General features: G+C 48.9%; 1 protein-coding gene across 2 annotated transcripts in view; it reads right to left on the bottom strand.

Moving 5' to 3' along the window:
- Nucleotides 1-22,353, bottom strand: part of inpp5a (inositol polyphosphate-5-phosphatase A) — a 288,060-nt gene that overhangs the window by 209,520 nt on the left and 56,187 nt on the right. For both annotated transcript variants that reach the window (XM_072436661.1, XM_072436662.1), the window contains exon 3: nt 151-251. In XM_072436661.1, coding sequence (XP_072292762.1) covers nt 151-251 — 101 coding nt within the window. The remainder of the gene's footprint in view (nt 1-150; nt 252-22,353) is intronic.

Genomic DNA, 22,353 nt, shown 5'->3' with positions numbered 1-22,353 from the left:
CTCATCTCCAGTGGGCGTGGTCTCATCTCCAGCGGGCGTGGTCTCATCTCCAGTGGGCGTGGCCTCACCTTCAGTGGGCGTGGCCTCACCTTCAGTGGGCATGGTCTCACCGGTTGCTGCTGATGAAGCCCGTTCCACCCGGATACTCACTTGACAAAGCTGTCCACGTGGGCCATGGACGCCTCATAGTTCTTCCCTCCCACCTCCTGACAGTGCAGGGCCACCAAGTGCGGCTTGTGCGACTGGACCGTCTGCCAGACAAACAAACAAACAAACAAACAAACATTTAAGTTACTATGAAACACGCCGCGGTATCAGTGGATTGAATGACAAAGTGCAGGGAAAGTTGTGGTGAAGTGCAGAGTACGACATTGGATCTGAACGTCTCCAAACGGCAGCTATTGTGAGATGTCAATATCCCACAGAGGGGCTTTACTCTAATTTAGTCCTGGTTTAGACCCGGTTTGTTCCTTCCAATCCTTCTTTATTTGTTTAGCTCATTTCTAAAGTCCTTGTTAAGTGCAGCAGAATCTCTCGAGTCCAAGAGGCTTTAACACTTAACACTTTAGATTGAGATTGACTCGGCAGGAGATAACAACATGAACGTGAGCAATAAATGTTCCTCCTGAATCGATCGAAGCGTCTGATGAAAGTTATAAATATACAGAATATAACATTAAGATACAAGGAGACAATGTGAGTGTGAAGTCAAAGTGCTAAAGGTTTAGTCCTGGTTCAGTGCAAGCGCCTGTGAGGGGTCAGCAGAGGTCAATGTCAGAGGTCAATGTCAGAGGTCAATGTCAGAGGCGCTTTAGGCCTGGTTTAGACCTGGTTTAGTCCTGGTTTAGTTCTGGTTTTGACCTGGTTCAGGCCTGTTTCAGGCCTGGTTTAGTTCTGGTTTAGGCCTGGTTTAGACCTGGTTTAGGCCTGGTTCAGACCTGGTTCAGACCTGGTTCAGACCTGGTTCAGACCTGGTTCAGACCTGGTTCAGGCCTGGTTCAGGCCTGGTTCAGGCCTGGTTCAGACCTGGTTCAGACCTGGTTTAGACCTGGTTCAGACCTGGTTCAGACCTGGTTTAGACCTGGTTTAGACCTGGTTTAGACCTGGTTTAGACCTGGTTTAGACCTGGTTTAGACCTGGTTTAGACCTGGTTTAGGCCTGGTTTAGGCCTGGTTTAGGCCTGGTTTAGACCTGTTTTAGACTTGTTTTAGGCCTAGGCCTGGTTTAGACCTGGTTTAGACCTGGTTTAGACCTGGTTTAGACCTGGTTTAGACCTGGTTTAGTTCTGGTTTAGGCCTGGTTTAGACCTGGTTTAGGCCTGGTTTAGACCTGGTTTAGGCCTGGTTTAGACCTGGTTTAGTTCTGGTTTAGACCTGGTTTAGACCTGGTTTAGGCCTGGTTCAGACCTGGTTCAGACCTGGTTCAGACCTGGTTCAGACCTGGTTCAGGCCTGGTTCAGGCCTGGTTTAGACCTGGTTTAGACCTGGTTTAGACCTGGTTTAGACCTGGTTCAGACCTGGTTCAGACCTGGTTCAGACCTGGTTTAGACCTGGTTTAGACCTGGTTTAGACCTGGTTTAGACCTGGTTTGGATCTGGTTTAGACCTGGTTTAGGCCTGGTTTAGGCCTGGTTTAGGCCTGTTTTAGACTTGTTTTAGGCCTAGGCCTGGTTTAGACCTGGTTTAGACCTGGTTTAGACCTGGTTTAGACCTGGTTTAGACCTGGTTTAGACCTGGTTTAGACCTGGTTTAGACCTGGTTTAGACCTGGTTTAGACCTGGTTCAGGCCTGGTTTAGGCCTGGTTTAGACCTGGTTTAGACCTGGTTTAGACCTGGTTCAGGCCTGGTTCAGGCCTGGTTTAGACCTGGTTTAGACCTGGTTCAGACCTGGTTCAGACCTGGTTCAGACCTGGTTCAGACCTGGTTTAGACCTGGTTTAGACCTGGTTTAGACCTGGTTTAGACCTGGTTTAGACCTGGTTTAGACCTGGTTTGGATCTGGTTTAGACCTGGTTTAGGCCTGGTTTAGGCCTGGTTTAGACCTGTTTTAGACTTGTTTTAGGCCTAGGCCTGGTTTAGACCTGGTTTAGACCTGGTTTAGTTCTGGTTTAGGCCTGGTTTAGACCTGGTTTAGGCCTGGTTTAGACCTGGTTTAGTTCTGGTTTAGACCTGGTTTAGACCTGGTTTAGGCCTGGTTCAGACCTGGTTCAGACCTGGTTCAGACCTGGTTCAGACCTGGTTCAGGCCTGGTTTAGACCCGGTTTAGACCTGGTTCAGACCTGGTTCAGACCTGGTTCAGACCTGGTTCAGACCTGGTTTAGACCTGGTTTAGACCTGGTTTGGATCTGGTTTAGACCTGGTTTAGGCCTGGTTTAGGCCTGGTTTAGACCTGTTTTAGACTTGTTTTAGGCCTAGGCCTGGTTTAGACCTGGTTTAGACCTGGTTTAGACCTGGTTTAGACCTGGTTTAGACCTGGTTTAGACCTGGTTTAGACCTGGTTTAGGCCTGGTTTAGACCTGGTTTAGGCCTGGTTTAGACCTGGTTTAGACCTGGTTTAGGCCTGGTTTAGACCTGGTTCAGGCCTGGTTCAGGCCTGGTTTAGGCCTGGTTTAGACCTGGTTTAGACCTGGTTTAGACCTGGTTTAGGCCTGGTTTAGACCTGGTTTAGACCTGGTTTAGACCCAGCTTCGTTGGACATCCTGTGTGGCATTTGCTTCAGTTACTATGATTTCCCGTACTTCTAAAACCCTCCTTCTGAATACTGCATGAAGCACTTTACCTAACTTTTACATCTATAGTATTTGGGACTGCAATATGGCCAATAAAGTTGTCAACCAGATCCTAAACTGTACTTGAACTAATATCAACAGTGTTAGAATAGTCCTGCTGAACAGAAGTCAAGAAAATAACCCTCAACTGTCTAAAATATTTAAAAATATATCATCTTTATCATCATACTATCAAAATTGTGCACTGCGTAATATCCACAGTCTCAACATTTTCATCAGGCCGTAGATGGAATATTTACAGTAAACACAAAAGCCGCTGGCGTCTGAGAAAAGGCTCCGGTGTTTGAACGGTTAATGGAGCACGACGTGGACATGTTTACTTTAGCTGCTTCATTAGACTGACAGTTATTATATATAGAAACTAACAGATGTGTTCATATTTGTCTTTTATACCTTTACTTAGGGGCAAACATGTGCTCAATAAATGTGTGGAAACAACTTTATTTTCTAAAAGCGTTCAGATTTACATAATATCATTAATATCAAAAATCAAACATGGACAAACACTAAAACTAGTTTCAGGTCTAGATCCTGATGCCAGAACAATATTCATCCTGGAGCATCACGTAAAGACAGAGTTGGTCCTTCTTGGTTTTAGAGTCTTAATTAGAGCTGTAACATAGATTGCAATGAAATATAAATTGCATTATGAATGATCAGAACAACCACATCAGACTGTTATTGTTTAATAATCATTTCTTCTGCAAAAAACTAAATATCCTGTTTCATTCAAGTGTAAAAGTCTGTAGTTCAGACTTCTACAAATATATTCTAAAATGAGATTATTGGATTATTTTAGTTGTTGCTAAAGCTCCTGCAGGTTTAAAATTAGCCTTTTATTAAACAGAATTTAAAAAAAAATCTAATCTAGTTGAAAATGTTTAATTGAAATTGCCATGTTTGTCAGAAAAAAACACCATTTATATTTTGCCAAACTCATTGAGCCGTAGTGTTGAGCTAGTGTACATCAGAACAAGTATAAGACAATGGTCATTTGAGTTGAAAATTACTTTAAATTGTCTAAAAAATATATATACATAATTATTATCGTTGTGGTATTGAGTCTTACTGAAATCTAGTTTGAAATGTTAGTATCATTTCCTAGACTGTTCTTTGAAAATCTGGCAAACTACTTCTTCTTCTACTTCTTTTTTAGCGTTTTCTGGCAGTTAGTCTCCCAGTGTTTCATTACCTACTGTAGCTGTACGTTACACTTAGTCTCCCCGTGACTCCGCCCGCACTCCCACTTCCTGTAGTGTTTGTCCGTCAGAGGTGTCCGCATTGACTGACCCGTAATGTAAAATCAATGCGCGGCGGTGATTTTGCGCGCTCCCGGCCTCGGCCTACAAGCGCCCACGCCTTCTACATCACTGTCACTCAGCCGCGGGACAGCAGAGGTGAAGGGGGGACGAGGGCGGCCCCCCCACCACTAAGTCCTTTATCCCGCCAATGCATTACGGCCCCGCGCCAGAATCAAATAAAAGTAATGTATGGCAATAACGGTATGGATTTTCCATCGACCTCTGTCGTTTAGCGGAGCGACCTCCAGCGCAGGCCGACTGCGGCACAAACTTAAAGATTAGTGGACCCGTCACTTCAGGACGGAGGGGTCAGGGGGACACGGAGGGAGGACGGAGGGGTCAGGGGGACACGGAGGGAGGACGGAGGGGTCAGGCGGACACGGAGGGAGGACGGAGGGGTCAGGGGGACACGGAGGCAGGATGGAGGGGTCAGGGGGACACGGAGGGAGGACGGAGGGGTCAGGCGGACACGGAGGGAGGACGGAGGGGTCAGGGGGACACGGAGGCAGGATGGAGGGGTCAGGGGGACACGGAGGGAGGACGGAGGGGTCAGGCGGACACGGAGGGAGGACGGAGGGGTCAGGGGGACACGGAGGCAGGACGGAGGGGTCAGGGGGACACGGAGGGAGGACGGAGGGGTCAGGCGGACACGGAGGGAGGACGGAGGGGTCAGGGGGACACGGAGGCAGGACGGAGGGGTCAGGGGGACACGGAGGCAGGACGGAGGGGTCAGGGGGACACGGAGGGAGGACGGAGGGGTCAGGCGGACACGGAGGGAGGACGGAGGGGTCAGGGGGACACGGAGGGAGGACGGAGGGGTCAGGGGGACACGGAGGGAGGACGGAGGGGTCAGGCGGACACGGAGGCAGGACGGAGGGGTCAGGGGGACACGGAGGCAGGACGGAGGGGTCTGGCGGACACGGAGGCAGGACGGAGGGGTCAGGGGGACGCGGAGGGAGGACGGAGGGGTCAGGGGGACACGGAGGGAGGACGGAGGGGTCAGGCGGACACGGAGGCAGGACGGAGGGGTCAGGGGGACACGGAGGCAGGACGGAGGGGTCTGGCGGACACGGAGGCAGGACGGAGGGGTCAGGGGGACACGGAGGGAGGACGGAGGGGTCAGGGGGACACGGAGGCAGGACGGAGGGGTCTGGCGGACACGGAGGCAGGATGGAGGGGTCAGGGGGACGCGGAGGGAGGACGGAGGGGTCAGGCGGACACGGAGGCAGGACGGAGGGGTCAGGGGGACACGGAGGCAGGACGGAGGGGTCTGGCGGACACGGAGGCAGGACGGAGGGGTCAGGGGGACACGGAGGGAGGACGGAGGGGTCAGGCGGACACGGAGGCAGGACGGAGGGGTCAGGGGGACACGGAGGGAGGACGGAGGGGTCAGGCGGACACGGAGGCAGGACGGAGGGGTCAGGGGGACACGGAGGCAGGACGGAGTGGTCAGGGGGACACGGAGGCAGGACGGAGGGGTCAGGCGGACACGGAGGCAGGACGGAGGGGTCAGGGGGACACGGAGGCAGGACGGAGGGGTCAGGCGGACACGGAGGCAGGACGGAGGGGTCAGGGGGACACGGAGGCAGGACGGAGGGGTCAGGGGGACACGGAGGCAGGACGGAGGGGTCTGGCGGACACGGAGGCAGGACGGAGGGGTCAGGGGGACACGGAGGGAGGACAGAGGGGTCAGGCGGACACGGAGGCAGGACGGAGGGGTCAGGGGGACACGGAGGGAGGACGGAGGGGTCAGGCGGACACGGAGGCAGGACGGAGGGGTCAGGGGGACACGGAGGGAGGACGGAGGGGTCAGGCGGACACGGAGGCAGGACGGAGGGGTCAGGGGGACACGGAGGGAGGACGAAGGGGTCAGGGGGACACGGAGGCAGGACGGAGTGGTCAGGGGGACACGGAGGCAGGACGGAGTGGTCAGGGGGACACGGAGGCAGGACGGAGGGGTCAGGCGGACACGGAGGCAGGACGGAGGGGTCAGGGGGACACGGAGGCAGGACGGAGGGGTCAGGCGGACACGGAGGCAGGACGGAGGGGTCAGGCGGACACGGAGGCAGGACGGTGATAATGGTCAAACAGATGTAAAGGCGTAATGGACAAAGGAAGCACGATTACGCGCGGCAAAGCGGGAACGACCAAGCGGTAAAACGGCCGATCTGAGACGATGAGACGAGTCTAATCACCGAAATGACCTTTTCAAGACGGCAGGACGTGGACGTGGACATGGAAAAGGTTTATAACAATCTATGCATGCTGGAAATGTCATAAAAATGAAGTACAACTAGTAAAATAGAATCAAAAGTTAATGATTTAATGAATAAACAGGCAACAATAATCCATGTTCTCCAATGCCACTCAAATAACCACTGTTTTTAAGGCAAAGTTTTAATCGATGGAACATTTAGAATCAAGAAATTGAACTAAAATGTCATGAATCGATTTAGATATTAGTTTATGGTCTTAAAACGTAATCTTCTCTGTTGTTTAAGCATTAATAACGAAGAGTCAACCGCTGCATGTGAGTGTGTTTATCTTTCCAGGTTGTGGAGAAACTCATCTGGAGGTCATTTCATTAACCGTAGAGTAACCTCAGCTCTACTCACGGCCGCGTGCAACTCAGAGTCAGAGTCAGAGTCAGTCGGTCAGGACTAATGCTGCTGGTCAGGACTACAGCAGCTGGTCAGGACTACAGCAGCTGGTCAGGACTACTGCAGCTGGTCAGGACTAATGCTGCTGGTCAGGACTACAGCAGCTGGTCAGGACTACAGCAGCTGGTCAGGACTACTGCAGCTGGTCAGGACTAATGCTGCTGGTCAGGACTACAGCAGCTGGTCAGGACTACAGCAGCTGGTCAGGACTACAGCAGCTGGTCAGGACTACTGCAGCTGGTCAGGACTAATGCTGCTGGTCAGGACTACAGCAGCTGGTCAGGACTACAGCAGCTGGTCAGGACTACAGCAGCTGGTCAGGACTACAGCAGCTGGTCAGGACTAATGCTGCTGGTCAGGACTACAGCAGCTGGTCAGGACTACAGCAGCTGGTCAGGACTACTGCAGCTGGTCAGGACTAATGCTGCTGGTCAGGACTACAGCAGCTGGTCAGGACTACAGCAGCTGGTCAGGACTACAGCAGCTGGTCAGGACTACTGCAGCTGGTCAGGACTAATGCTGCTGGTCAGGACTACAGCAGCTGGTCAGGACTACAGCAGCTGGGCAGGACTACAGCAGCTGGTCAGGACTACTGCAGCTGGTCAGGACTACTGCAGCTGGTCAGGACTACAGGACTACTGTAGCTGGTCAGGACTACTGCAGATGGTCAGGACTACTGCAGATGGTCAGGACTACTGCAGCTGGTCAGGACTACTGCAGCTGGTCAGGACTACTGCAGCTGGTCAGGACTACTGCAGCTGGTCAGGACTACTGCAGATGGTCAGGACTACTGCAGCTGGTCAGGACTACAGGACTACTGTAGCTGGTCAGGACTACTGCAGATGGTCAGGACTACTGCAGATGGTCAGGACTACTGCAGCTGGTCAGGACTACTGCAGCTGGTCAGGACTACTGCAGCTGGTCAGGACTACTGCAGCTGGTCAGGACTACTGCAGCTGGTCAGGACTACTGCAGCTGGTCAGGACTACTGCAGATGGTCAGGACTACTGCAGCTGGTCAGGACTGAGTGTCCAGATGACTACAACTGAATCTCTCTCTAAAATCCCACATCTTAATTACAACAATTTACTTCCAAAGACCCGTCCGCCATTTCCCACTAAAACAATACTAATCACAATAACTGGAGATGACCGCTGATCATTAAAGGCGCCCGAGATAAGAAGCCCACACGCTGCTCTATAATAATGTTCTATTTTTAGCCGACCCGTCACAGAAAAGGCGGTCGGTCTTCGTTCCACTTTCCTCTCTTGATGCTTCTGAGGTTGTGAAGCTTTTGGCAGGAAATCGGGTCAAAGTGTCATTTTGGCTCGCGGATAAAAAACAGCTGAAAGTCGTCTGGACCCGCTACAGTCCACGCGAGGCTCCTCCTGTCGAATACAAGCACTGCGACGCGGCCAATCAGAGCGTCCCATTTCACACGGGGGCGTTTCCAGAGCCGGAAAATCACCAGAACCAGAGAACCAGATCTCCGAGGCCAGTTTGTGATCTCTTTAATGCGTCTGCGTCAAGAGATTTACTCGAGTACAAGCCAAGTGGCGCTACCGAGTACTTTTGGACACTTTCTTTGTAGATTTTCCGAAATGTTCCCAAAAAAAGATACATTTTTGCGTTTAATTAGTCGTTTAAAAAAAGACTCGTCAAGCAGAACATTCATCTTTTTTCTCTCACTACAGATATATTACATTATCCATTTAACATGAATTCAACAAAATAAAGTCGCTAAATGAAAAAAATTGAAATTAGATGAGTTTTGGTCATGTGTTTGGGGATAATTTCCTATCGTGATGTCATCAATTACAAACAGGAAGTGAAATTATTAACCTAAACAATGTGCTAATCTGTGATAATATTTGTATAATTTTTAGCTAAATTCAAAGTATATTTATCTTAAGTGCATTTCAGTTTAATCCAACCTGTAGGGGGCGCTTTAGGACGCAGTTATTTAAAATCATTGTCTATACATGTGTTTTGACCCGTCTGATGAAGGCTGCAAACACCTGTAACTACACAAACGCCTCATTTCAAGTGCGCCATTTAAAGTAACAGTATGTAACTTTCCGGAGGTGGCACGTCACCCGCACAATTCCATGGAAATAGGAACTTAAAACCGTACATATTCGCCGTGGAGGTGGATACGCTTAACGCTCTGGAACATCATCGTCAAACAAACTGCATTTCCATGGAAGCGGACACGAAGCTCCGCCTCCAGACCGAGGACGAGTCCGGCTTGTGGAGACGCAAACCCGCTCACTAAGGACACGTGTGCAATAAAAACATCCAAAATGACTTTATTTTTGAAGTGATTGAAGAAATTGAAAATGACTACTTTCTGAAGCTTAAGAGGACCTTGTAAACAGAATTAATGAAACAAATTAATGAGGCTAAATACAACTCCAAGACTGTTTTTAAAGATGTTTTTTTTTTTTTTTTTTTGAAAGCCCATAAAACAGACTCATTCTCTCTAATACCTTGTTTTGTATTCAGGACTATAAGTCGCACCAGCCGAAAAATGCATAATAGAGACGAAAAAAACATATATAAGTCGCACTAGAGTATGAAACACGTTTGAAAGTGTGAAAATAACAAATAATATCACTTATACTTATACTCCAGAGCGATTTATATAAGTACAAGTATAAAAGTATAAATATAAGTACAAGTCGCACCCCGGTCAAAACTATGAAAAAAGGTGCGACTTATAGTCGGGAAAATTCGGTAATTTACAATTCCATTTACGACATTTAAAGCCATAAAACATCAAATACTAAGACTCGCGTCTGAAAATAGATTTAAAAAGATCTCAAAATAAACAATACATAACAGGAAAGTAAATTTAGCATAATGTGAGTCTTTTAACTCCAATTACATCTGATTTTAGAACATTAGAATCGACAGATGTGAGCGTGAAGTCGTTCCCATCCTCTCACCATTTTGATATTGTGACTCCCCTAGCTGTGCATATGAATATTGAAATCATTTTTCTCTGCACTCTTTTATGACCTTTTTTATGTTTTAATTAGTCTGTATTGTGATTTTAATGCCTCTTTTCCTGTTCTGTGTGAATTGTGCTCTACAAATAAACTTGCCTTTCCTTATACGTGCATAAAATAAAAATAAGAAGATATAGCTTGTCTCTGCACTTTTTCCGACAGGCCATTTAGATGTCCACAGGACATTTAGATGCTAATCAGGTACTCAGGGTGGTTGAGCCAGGGTCTCACAAAGACAAAGAGGATTCTAATAGCCCATTAAGATTCTGAATAGGCTAGCTCGGTAGATACAAGGGGGGAGTTTCTGTTGAAACAAACAACTCTTTCTACTTCAGGAAGGCTCCTCCCAATGGGCGGGTCTTACCACAGAACAGTATTAATATCGGAGTTCTCGATCTAAATTCTTTTATTGACAATGACTCTTGGATGAGAGTCGAAACGTCTATTTTTTCAAACTGAGTCCAGATGACTACAACTGAAGCTTTTTCTACTATGGAACACGCCTGGACGAATGAGGGATTACACCGACGTATGTATAAATAATTGCTCCACTTACAACACAAATAGGCCAGTCGTAAATATGTTTATGAATTCATAATCCCGAATATGAATAACTCTTCGTGTTTATGCCGTCAGCAAACAAAAACAATAAACCGTTTACCATTTATGAAAAGAAAAGTTCATTGCAATCGGAGTAAGACATTTTCCATTTGATACATCATTTTGTCTGACAAGTTTTGCAGAAGCGGTGGCTTAAACCAGATTTTATTATATTTGATAATATTTGCTTTTCAAGGTTCAGTTCAGTTCAGTTTATTTAGCTTGAGTAATACAATAATGTCCTCGTACATAACAAAACAAATACAGTTACATATCGCAGGTCAACTGTTTATGTATTCTGAAGATATTACATCTTTTTAACATTCGTTCATTCACAAGTCCATTAAACCAGAGCCACGTGACAATCTACATTAAAGTCATATTATAAACGTAGCCTATAAATTATAATTACTGTAGATTCCATAACTGAACATTTTTACCCGGCACAATTGTGGACCGTTTTACCCTGGCAACAGTTGACCGGCTGTTTTTATTTCATTACTTTGTGCGAGGTCAATGTTTTCCCGTGAACGTGTCTGAAGTTTGTCCCTCTGCAGCAGCGTTACAATGTGCTCTTCACTGTTCCACACATCCTGGTCCCGAGGCTCAACGGAGCAAAGGCTGAAATACAGTCGCGTACAGAGGAGGCTAACGGCTAATCGCTAATCGCTAATACAGGCCCGATCACATTCTGACTCAAATCTACTCAAATCATGGGAAATCCTTTATGATGACAAAAACCAGGTCTCCATGTCGACGATCCTTTAAAACGGGGGTCTCCAACCACCGAAAACCGGGGGGCGGGGTCATCTGCTACCGGTCCCTAGAGGCAACCTATGTTTTTACAATGTATTATGATTCTTGTTTTATAATATGTTGCTGTGTCCCTATATTCTATACAAGTTTTACCATGAAAATAATGATAATATAATAAGGTATTTTAAAAGTTATAGAAGGATTTGTACCATATTTTTCGGACTATAAGTTGCACCTTTTTTCATAGTTTGGGCCGGGGTGCGACATACTTATATTTATACTTATACACTTATACTCTGGAGCGACTTATATGTGATATTATTTGTTATTTTCACACTTGCAACTGCATTTCATACTCCAGTGTGACTTATATATGTTATTTTCGTCTCCATTATGAATTTTTTGGCTGGTGCGACTTATACTCCAACTGGAAAAAAAACATCTTGATTGTTCGGGTCCTTGTAAGGAAAAAGGTCGGGGGTCGCTGCTTTAAACCATTTACACCATGATCTAATACTAAAGTTCAGATATGTGGGCATTTAGGTTAAGGTTGGAGTAAGATAATAGTGGGAGAAACATCAATGAATGAATATATCAATAGTTGTTTTCTAATTGTTGTATTAGAATATAGACTTACCAATATAAGTGCTGTAATTTATACTTTAATAATGGGATTCGATCAGGAGATTTGACCAAAAAGACCAAAGCTAATAAAAGAATCGCATGTATTTCAGAACTGCAGTGTTTTTCATGCGGAATAAGACATTATATTTGTGTTGTTACTGTTGCTATAATAGACTCAATTAGCCATCGCAAAGGCTGCCATTTTTGGAGTGTATAATAATGACTTAAAACTATTTGCAATGACCTGAAAAAGACAGGTTGTGGCAGACATCAAGTAGAATCTCCCAAACAGATGTACAAAGTGATATTTCTGCACTTTTGTGGTTTATTCCGTGGTCCATTCATGTTTTGTGCGATTCCTGAACCTCAAACAAAACATTCACGGACACATTTCAGCACATTCCTGACGCACTGTTAGAACGTCATCTCAATATCGTTATTGAGATCATGCAAAATACCATTTGAGAGCGTCGATTTTGTCAATACCGCCCACTCACAGGTTAGATAACTACGGTTACGGCTCGGATAAGACTCCAGGAAATGAAAGTAAGTCAATGTAATGTCCTCAAGAGGCATGCAAACCCGACGCGTGCGTGTGTGTGCGTGTATGTGTGTGTGTGTGTGTCGTTCTGAGCGTTCACAGTTCAGGCCTGATGTTTCCATGACGTCAGCAGCAGCAGAGGTGGCATGAGGAGATGGGACGGTTCACATGGGGCACTTTACCGCTAGTTTAACGGCCATGCTACGACACACACACACACACAAACACACAGACACACACACACACACACACAGACGCACACACACACACACACACACAGACACACACACACGCACACGCACACACACATGCACGCACACACACACACACACGCACACGCACACGCACAGACACACGCACAGACACACGCACGCACGCACACACACACACACACACACAGACACACACACGCACACACACACACGCACACACACACCCGCGCGCACACACACACACTTATGTAATCCTTCTGAAATTTACTATCGACATGTCTGAGCATGCGGCGGTGATGATTAAGAGAACACATTGACAGGATAAAAACTTTGCGGCGTCCGATTCAACTGCTTGAAAGCATTTCGGAGCATTTGTGACTCTGGGGGTCAAGGTTTTCAAGTTAAAACTATATTTGTGATTATTAAGGTCGCAATATAATCGTGTGAGCCGAAAAATGATAATCATGACAGTTTTAGAAGCAAAATTAAGTGTTATTTTAGTTCAATCTATCGAAATGATGTCGAATTTAAGCTTATTTTGTCTTTTAGGAAGTTTAATTCTGTAAATCCGGTCTCAAATTTGAGGATTACCGTATTTTCCGGACTATAAATCGCACCTTTTTTCATAGTTTTGGCCAGGGTGCGACTTATACTTATATTTATACTTATATGTGATATTGTTTGTTATTTTCACACTTGCAACCGCATTTCATACTCCAGTGCGACTTATATATGTTTTTTTTATTCTCTATTATGCATTTTTTGGCTGGTGCGACTTATAGTCCGGAAAATACGGTAGTAACATGTCAGATCACGGGAATGAAAGAAAATTAAAGATTTCACTGTTGTTTAGTCACAGTCTCAATAATCGTGAATAATCGTTAAATCGTGATTGTTTTTTTTCACCATTAAAAGCTTAAACAATAAAGAAAAAGAGCTTATTTACACTTTGTCTTCAGGAAATGGCTCCAATACTAGCTTTACGACAGATAACAATATACCCCCACTTTAACCTACAGTTCATCTATCAAAATGACCAATATTTCACCATGCTGTCTCTTCATCTGCGTCGTAAAACCTTTGACTCTGCTTATTTACTGTAGGTGTAAACTGCCGCGGTAACCTGCCAACACCACGGCGAGTCAACAGGAAGAGGCCAAACGTTCAGACAAACACTGACGAGCACAGAAATCAAAATTGTATTCCATCCGGTGGAGAGAAAAGTACATCTGCGGTGTTCGTTTTGGTTCGTTTTGAGCGATTCGCCGTCGACTTACGCCCCCAAACCGCGACGCTGCCCCGCGATTGGTCGATCACGACAGCCGGAGCCGGGCCAATCGGGTAAATACTGCGAGTATTCGTCGGGGTTACTGTCCTGGAGGCATTTTCCTTGCGCTTACGTCACACTCTTTGCCTTTAGGGAGAGCCTGGAGTAATCCTCCAGCGAGCCGGAGCTTCCACTGGAAATGCAAACAGCGGCTTGTGTGTTTTCTGTGCAGTGTTTGAAGTGTTATTTCAGTCATTCATTCATTTATTTAATCTCACATTTTTCCAGTTCACACCCTGGACAATTATTATAAGAGTGGACTTACAATGACACATACAGTACAGCTTAAGGAACGTAATGCTCTGTGTACGAATTGTGCTCTATAAATACACTTGCCTAATAATAACTACAATATTATTATGTGGTATTATTATGTGGTATTATGTATTATCGTGTGGTATTATGTATTATGTAGTAGTATGTATCATGTAGTATTATGTATTATGTAGTATGTAGTATTATGTAGTATTATGTTGTATTATGTAGTATTATGTAGTATTATGTAGTATTATGTTTTATGTAGTATTATGTTGTATGTATTATGTAGTATTATATAGTATTATGTAGAATGTATTATGTAGTATTGTTATTATCACTATTATTATTATCACTATGGTTATTACTACTATTAGTATTATTACTATTGTTATTACTATAGTTATTATTGCTATTATTATTACTACTAGCACTACTAGCACTACTAGCACTACTATTACTACCATTACTACCATTACTACCATTACTATTATTACTATTATTACTATTATTACTACTATTACTACTATAACTACCATTACTGCAACTATTATTATTATGATGGTTTAATATTCGTTCATTATTCATTCTCTCCTCTATGTTTTTGTAGCGACAGTCAATAGTAATTAAAATAGCAATAGCACAGTTTGTACATTTACTACATTATAGCTCGTGCCTCTTCAGGTCTGGACGTCCTGCCACGCCCAGGTCAGGGGAAACCGCCCATATTTGTAGAAGAGGGTCAAAGCTGATGCCAAGAGATGAGGACAGGACTGAGGAGCCGTGTAAATAAATACATTTAGTGCATAGTTTGTGGCAACACTTATATTTGCATTTGACCCACATAATCCACCACTTGTTTTGATTATGAAAAAAGCCTCAGTTTGTGCTCAATGAACTCTGAGCTAGTTTGTTCTTTCATGCACGACGTCATCAGGTAAACACAATGCAGTACCGTATTTTCCGGACTATAAGGCGCACCTTTTTTCATAGTTTTGGCCGGGGTGCGACTTATACTCCAAGAGCGACTTATATGTGATATTATTTGTTATTTTCAGACTGGCAACCACAAGAGGGCGCTCTAGGCTCTAAGCGACGCAGAGGAAGAATCTGCACTTCCTCTTCCTCTGGAGTTTGTGGAGTTGTTTAGAAGTGACACAGAGGAAGAAGAATTCAATGGATTTAGTGATTTGGGGTAAAACTGATGCTTTGGTAAACTTGTTAGCATGTTCTTTATGCTATAGTTATCTGAATAACTGTTCATATGTTACGCTAACATACCAGACACTTACCACAGTTCTGTCTGTGCCTCATGTAGCTGAAGGTGTTAGCGTTAGCATACGTACACCTATTCACCATGTTCTCTCATCTGTTAGTATTATAAACTGCATTTCAAGATGAAATGTCTGTTCTTGGTCTTGGGTTTTATCAAATACATTTCCCCCAAAATGCGACTTATACTGAAGGGCAACTTATAGTCTGGAAAATACGGTATATTGAAGTTCAGATGCTACACCTTGAAACACTTCTAGATTCAGAATGGAGCGTTGCGTCGTGAGAGCCGTCCGAGAGAATTACAATCAAACCACCGGCTCCGAGTCATGTTTGTGCCACGATAAAGAGGAGACGGAACAAATGCATCTGCGTTTTTTATTTCTGAAGATGTAAAGTTGGGATTTTTTGATTGAAATACGGAGAAGCAACTGCACAGCGCGTACAAACACTCAAAGTACAATAGTTCTCATACAATACATAGTTTTTTGCTTGCTTTATCTTTCACTTTAGGGGTGGGCAATATTGGCACAAAAATTTTTTTTTTTTTTTTAATTATTATCCTGCTGACATGATGTTTGAGGATATTATGGCAATCAATAAAGATCTATTTTATGTGAAGGATTATACTGTGAGTAGGGATGTCAAGGTTATCAAGTTCATCGTGATTATTCAGATCGCATTTAATCGTAAAAACTAAAAAATAATGAGTACTTTTGTTCAATATGTAGCAAAAAATGGACCTAAATGTCAAGAACTTTATTTTATCTGACCGTTTTTGTCACATTTAACTTGATTTTGTTTGTTAGAAAGTTCAATTTGGTAAAGTCGGACACAAACTTGAACTGCGACATGTCAGACCACAACAATGAAAGAAAACTAAAGATTTCACCGTCTCAATAATAGTGAATAATTGTAAAATCATGGTGTTTTTTCCCCTCACATTAATCGTAACACTAAAATTCGACATCATGACATCTCTGACTGAGTTTGATTGATTTGTATTTCTAAATGAACCGTTTTTGCAGCCTTTAAAAAAAAAAAAGTACTATATTTTAATTATGTGTACTAGGAAAGCTACAATTTCAATGTGCAGAAAACTATCTCCAGCCTCCAAACACTGAGACAAAAGGACATTTGGACAGACACAAAGAGATTCAATCAAACACTTTCAGAGTGCGACGGATTTGGGCGACGGCGTGAAATGATTGTCTGAATTCATTAGTGAAGGCGACCGAACGGGCCCTGACGCGTCCCTCCAGAGCCGTGTCAGAATATCGATCCAGAGGCGGCGATAATGACCTCCTTTAGAGTCGGGCGTGTCTGCGATCGAAGCGGGATGAAAAAGAGGGTCGAGCGGGTTGTTGCGTTTTTGACAGGGCCAAACTTTTAATACTATTGACCTTATTATGCCCCGCCCACTTTCGCCTCTGCTTTTTGCCACGGATCGGCACTCTTTGACACGTTTTATCTAATTAGAAGAAAACCGAAATGAATGCATCCTTGCTGGAATGGGCTCGCCACTCCACAGAACTTCAATTACCGTATCTTCCGGACTATAAGTGGCACCAGCCAAAAAATGCATAATAGAGAAGAAAAAAAACATGCATAAGTTGCACTGGAGTATGAAATGCGGGTGAAAGTTTGAAAATAACAAATAATATCACATATAAGTCGCTCCGGAGTATAAGTATAAGTATATAAGTATAAATATAAGTATAAGTCGCACCCCGGCCAAAACTATGAAAAAGGTGCAACTTATACTCCGGAAAATACAGTAAATACAACATCTAATGGAGACCAGCAGGTGGCGTACCCTAGAAAATGTATTTTCTGGACTATAAGTCGCACCAGCCAAAAAATGCATAATAGAGAAGAAAAAAAAATATATAAGTTAGACTGGAGAATGAAATCCAGTTGCAAGTGTGAAAATAACAAATAATATCACATATAAGTCGCTCCGGAGTATAAGTATATAAGTATAAATATAAGTATAAGTCCCACCCCGGCCAAAACTATGAAAAAGGTGCAACTTATACTCCGGAAAATACGGTAAATACAACATCTAATGCCGACCAGCAGGTGGCGTACCCTAGAAAAGTTATGCAACAACTTTAAAGTGACATGCATTATTGCGTTTTTAATTCCTATTCTATGTTTTCTAACTTAAATACACGTGAAAAACAGAAAGCGCCAGTTCCACCGCACAATTTACCATCATTAAAAAAGGAAAAAATAAATAAAAATGAAGCTTTTTTGAAGTGTCACTGCTACGCCAAAAGGGCAATGAGTTTGTTGTTAAAAAATGATCTTAAGCGATAAAGACAATTTTAAAAAAGTATCTCACGAGAACCACAAAGTAAAAGTACTACAAACGTCACTGTCAAACAAGCGGGTAAAACTTTTAGAAACATTTGAAACCCCAGGGTGCCATTGGTCTGAGCGGTGGAGTGCACTTTAAACACGGTGCTGAAGTGCGGCTGAAGCAGTAGTGCCTCTGTCACTTCCCTCGCTCGGTGGAAAGAGTTGTGGTTTGAATGTTGATCAAACGCAGATACAAAAGCATGACTGAGCCTCACTTCAGCTTCAAATGTGTGAAATGAGTCGACAGCCAAGACCACATCCACTTAGTCTAGCTCCAAAATACTCTCAAATGTATAAATATAGAGCGGATTTTATGTCAAGGATTAAGCTTTAAATTTAGAAGTGAAGACTAGAAAAAGAACTGCAAAAGACAAGAATCACATGCATTTCAGAACATGCTTTATGTTTATGTCACGACACACGTGCAAAAAACTGAGGGGAGCTCGGGATGCGGCGTGTCGAGGGGACCTCGGGATGGGGCGTGTCGGGATGCGGCGTGTCGGGGGGAGCGTGTCGGGATGCGGCGTGTCGGGGGGAGCTCGGGATGCGGCGTGTCGGGGGGAGCTCGGGATGCGGTGTGTCGGGATGCGGCGTGTCGGGGGGAGCTCGGGATGCGGTTTGTCGGGATGCGGCGTGTCGGGGGGAGCTCGGGATGCGGCGTGTCGGGGGGAGCTCGGGATGGGGCGTGTCGGGATGCGGCGTGTCGGGGGGAGCTCGGGATGCGGCGTGTCGGGATGCGGCGTGTCGGGATGCGGCGTGTCGGGGGGAGCTCGGGATGCGGCGTGTCGGGGGGAGCTCGGGATGGGGCGTGTCGGGATGCGGCGTGTCGGGTGGAGCTCGGGATGCGGCGTGTCGGGATGCGGCGTGTCGGAGGGAGCTCGGGATGGGGCGTGTCGGGGGAGCTCGGGATGGGGCGTGTCGGGGGGAGCTCGGGATGGGGCGTGTCGGGGGGAGCTCGGGATGGGGCGTGTTGGGATGCGCCGTGTCGGGATGCAGCGTGTTGGGGGGAGCTCGGGATGGGGCGTGTCGGGGGGAGCTCGGGATGGGGCGTGTCGGGGGGAGCTCGGGATGCGGCGTGTCGGGGGGAGCTCGGGATGCGGCGTGTCGGGATGGGGCGTGTCGGGGGGAGCTCGGGATGGGGCGTGTCGGGGGGAGCTCGGGATGGGGCGTGTCGGGGGGAGCTCGGGATGGGGCGTGTTGGGATGCGGCGTGTCGGAGGGAGCTCGGGATGTGGCGTGTCGGAGGGAGCTCGGGATGCGGCGTGTCGGGGGGAGCTCGGGATGGGGCGTGTTGGGATGCGGCGTGTCGGAGGGAGCCCGGGATGGAGCGTGTCGGGGGGAGCTCGGGATGGGGCGTGTCGGGATGCGGCGTGTCGGAGGGACCTCGGGATGGGGCGTGTCGGGGGGAGCTCGGGATGGGGCGTGTCGGGGGGAGCTCGGGATGGGGCGTGTCGGGGGGAGCTCGCGATGGGGCGTGTCGGGGGGAGCTCGGGATGGGGCGTGTTGGGATGGGGCGTGTCGGAGGGAGCTCGGGATGGGGCGTGTCGGAGGGAGCTCGGGATGGGACGTGTCGGGGGGAGCTCGGGATGGGGCGTGTCGGGATGCGGCATGTCGGGGGGAGCTCGGGATGGGGCGTGTTGGGATGCGGCGTGTCGGACGGAGCTCGGGATGGGACGTGTAGGGGGGAGCTCGGGATGGGGCGTGTTGGGGGGAGCTCGGGATGCGGCGTGTCGGAGGGAGCTCGGGATGGGGCGTGTCGGAGGGAGCTCGGGATGGGGCGTGTTGGGATGCGGCGTGTCGGAGGGAGCTCGGGATGGGGCGTGTCGGGATGCGGCGTATCGGGGGGAGCTCGGGATGCGGCGTGTTGGGGGGAGCTCGGGATGGGGCGTGTCGGGGGGAGCTCGGGATGGGGCGTGTCGGGGGGAGCTCGGGATGGGGCGTGTTGGGATGCGGCGTGTCGGAGGGAGGTCGGGATGGGGCGTGTCGGAGGGAGCTCGGGATGGGGCGTGTCGGGGGAGCTCGGGATGGGGCGTGTCGGGATGGGGCGTGTCGGGATGCGGCGTGTCGGGGGGAGCTCGGGATGGGGCGTGTCAGGATGCGGCGTGTCGGAGGGAGCTCGGGATGGGGCGTGTCGGGGGGAGCTCGGGATGGGGCGTGTCGGGGGGAGCTCGGGATGGGGCGTGTCGGGGGGAGCTCGGGATGGGGCGTGTCGGGATGCGGCGTGTCGGAGGGAGATCGGGATGGGGCGTGTCGGAGGGAGATCGGGATGGGGCGTGTTGGGATGCGGCGTGTCGGAGGGAGCTCGGGATGGGGCGTGTCGGGATGCGGCGTATCGGGGGGAGCTCGGGATGCGCCGTGTTGGGGGGAGCTCGGGATGCGGCGTGTCGGGGGGAGCTCGGGATGCGGCGTGTCGGGATGGGGCGTGTCGGGGGGAGCTCGGGATGGGGCGTGTCGGGGGGAGCTCGGGATGGGGCGTGTCGGGGGGAGCTCGGGATGGGGCGTGTTGGGATGCGGCGTGTCGGAGGGAGCTCGGGATGTGGCGTGTCGGAGGGAGCTCGGGATGGGGCGTGTCGGAGGGAGCTCGGGATGGGGCGTGTCGGAGGGAGCTCGGGATGGGGCGTGTTGGGGGGAGCGTGTTGGAATGCGGCGTGTCGGAGGGAGCTCGGGATGGGGCGTGTCGGAGGGAGCTCGGGATGGGGCGTGTCGGAGGGAGCTCGGGATGGGGCGTGTTGGGATGCGGCGTGTCGGGGGGAGCTCGGGATGGGGCGTGTCGGGGGGAGCTCGGGATGGGGCGTGTTGGGATGCGGCGTGGCGGGGGGAGCTCGGGATGGGGCGTGTCGGGGGGAGCTCGGGATGGGGCGTGGCGGGGGGAGCTCGGGATGGGGCGTGTCGGGGGGAGCTCGGGATGGGGCGTGGCGGGGGGAGCTCGGGATGGGGCGTGTTGGGATGCGGCGTGTCGGAGGGAGCTCGGGATGGGGCGTGTCGGAGGGAGCTCGGGATGGGGCGTGTCGGGGGGAGCTCGGGATGGGGCGTGTCGGGATGCGGCGTGTCGGGGGGAGCTCGGGATGGGGCGTGTTGGGATGCGGCGTGTCGGAGGGAGCTCGGGATGGGGCGTGTCGGGGGGAGCTCGGGATGGGGCGTGTCGGGGGGAGCTCGGGATGGGGCGTGTCGGGGGGAGCTCGGGATGGGGCGTGTCGGGGGGAGCTCGGGATGGGGCGTGTCGAGGGGAGCTTGGGATGGGGCGTGTTGGGATGCGGCGTGTCGGAGGGAGCTCGGATGGGGCGTGTCGGAGGGAGCTCGGGATGGGGCGTGTCGGGGGAGCTCGGGATGGGGCGTGTTGGGATGGGGCGTGTTGGGATGCGGCGTGTCGGAGGGAGCTCGGGATGGGGCGTGTCGGAGGGAGCTCGGGATGGGGCGTGTCGGGGGGAGCTCGGAATGGGGCGTGTTGGGATGCGGCGTGGCGGGGGGAGCTCGGGATGGGGCGTGTCGGGGGGAGCTCGGGATGGGGCGTGTTGGGGGGAGCTCGGGATGGGGCGTGTCGGGGGGAGCTAGGGATGGGGCGTGTCGGGGGGAACTCGGGATGGGGGGAGCTCGGGATGGGGCGTGTCGGGGGGAGCTCGGGATGGGGCGTGTCGGTGGGAGCTCGGGATGGGGCGTGTCGGTGGGAGCTTGGGATGGGGCGTGTCGGGGGGAGCTCGGGATGGGGGGAGCTCGGGATGGGGCGTGTCGGTGGGAGCTCGGGATGGGGCGTGTCGGGGGGAGCTCGGGATGGGGGGAGCTCGGGATGGGGCGTGTCGGTGGGAGCTCGGGATGGGGCGTGTCGGGGGGAGCTCGGGATGGGGCGTGTCGGGGATGATTCCACGGCCTGGTGGAAGGGTTCATTAAGCGCTGGTGCGACTGTAACGCCGGTGTCGTCAATAATGTGTGTAATTTAGAGCCTGATCATTGAGCTCGAGCGCCTGACAATTTACAGCCAAAACCTCCAGACGCTTCCCTGGCTCGAAGAACCACAGACTTAAATCTGTGTCTTTTGTTTGTTTGTTTTGCAATTAATAAAATAATAATACAATAATAATCCAAAATATAGCCGCAAGCGGCAATGATCGGCCCTCGCCACGCCGCCGCCACGCCGCCGCCACGCCGCCGCCACCACGCCGCCGCCACGCCGCCGCCACGCCGCAAGAGGAGGGGGCGCTAACGCGCCCCAATTGTCCTTTTATTACGCCTACTGCTGAATCTGTGACGCTGTCACATCTTCTCCCCTTTGTTTTACCATCAAAAAGCAATTTTATTTTGAATTCTTGGCAAAATGTGCGGCTTTGCCGCACAGACACCGTGACTCTTTGAATAAAAATGTGGATAACTTTTGATGGTCCACCCCTGAAGATGAGTCTCACCAAATTCCAGGTTAATAGGGCTGACGCCCTAAGAGGAGTTTGTGAAAGTCTAAAGTGTAAACATGTTCTGGCGATTTCCCCATTGGAATAAAATGGAAGGTTTCGGTCATCGTTACGGCAACGCCATAACAATTATGACATGGGTCTCATTGACTTTTTTGATGGGAATGCCAAAATTGAGTTGTGTGTCAAATTTCATATAATTTTGCAAAACTAAATATTTAAGATAAGATATAAGATAACCTCCA

The sequence above is a fragment of the Eucyclogobius newberryi genome, unplaced genomic scaffold, assembly GCF_026437365.1.
Source record: "Eucyclogobius newberryi isolate DKJ021-1_F unplaced genomic scaffold, fEucNew1.0.hap1 SCAF_8, whole genome shotgun sequence".
Taxonomy (NCBI): Eukaryota; Metazoa; Chordata; class Actinopteri; order Gobiiformes; family Gobiidae; genus Eucyclogobius; species Eucyclogobius newberryi.
This window is presented reverse-complemented; position numbering and strand designations above follow the sequence as displayed.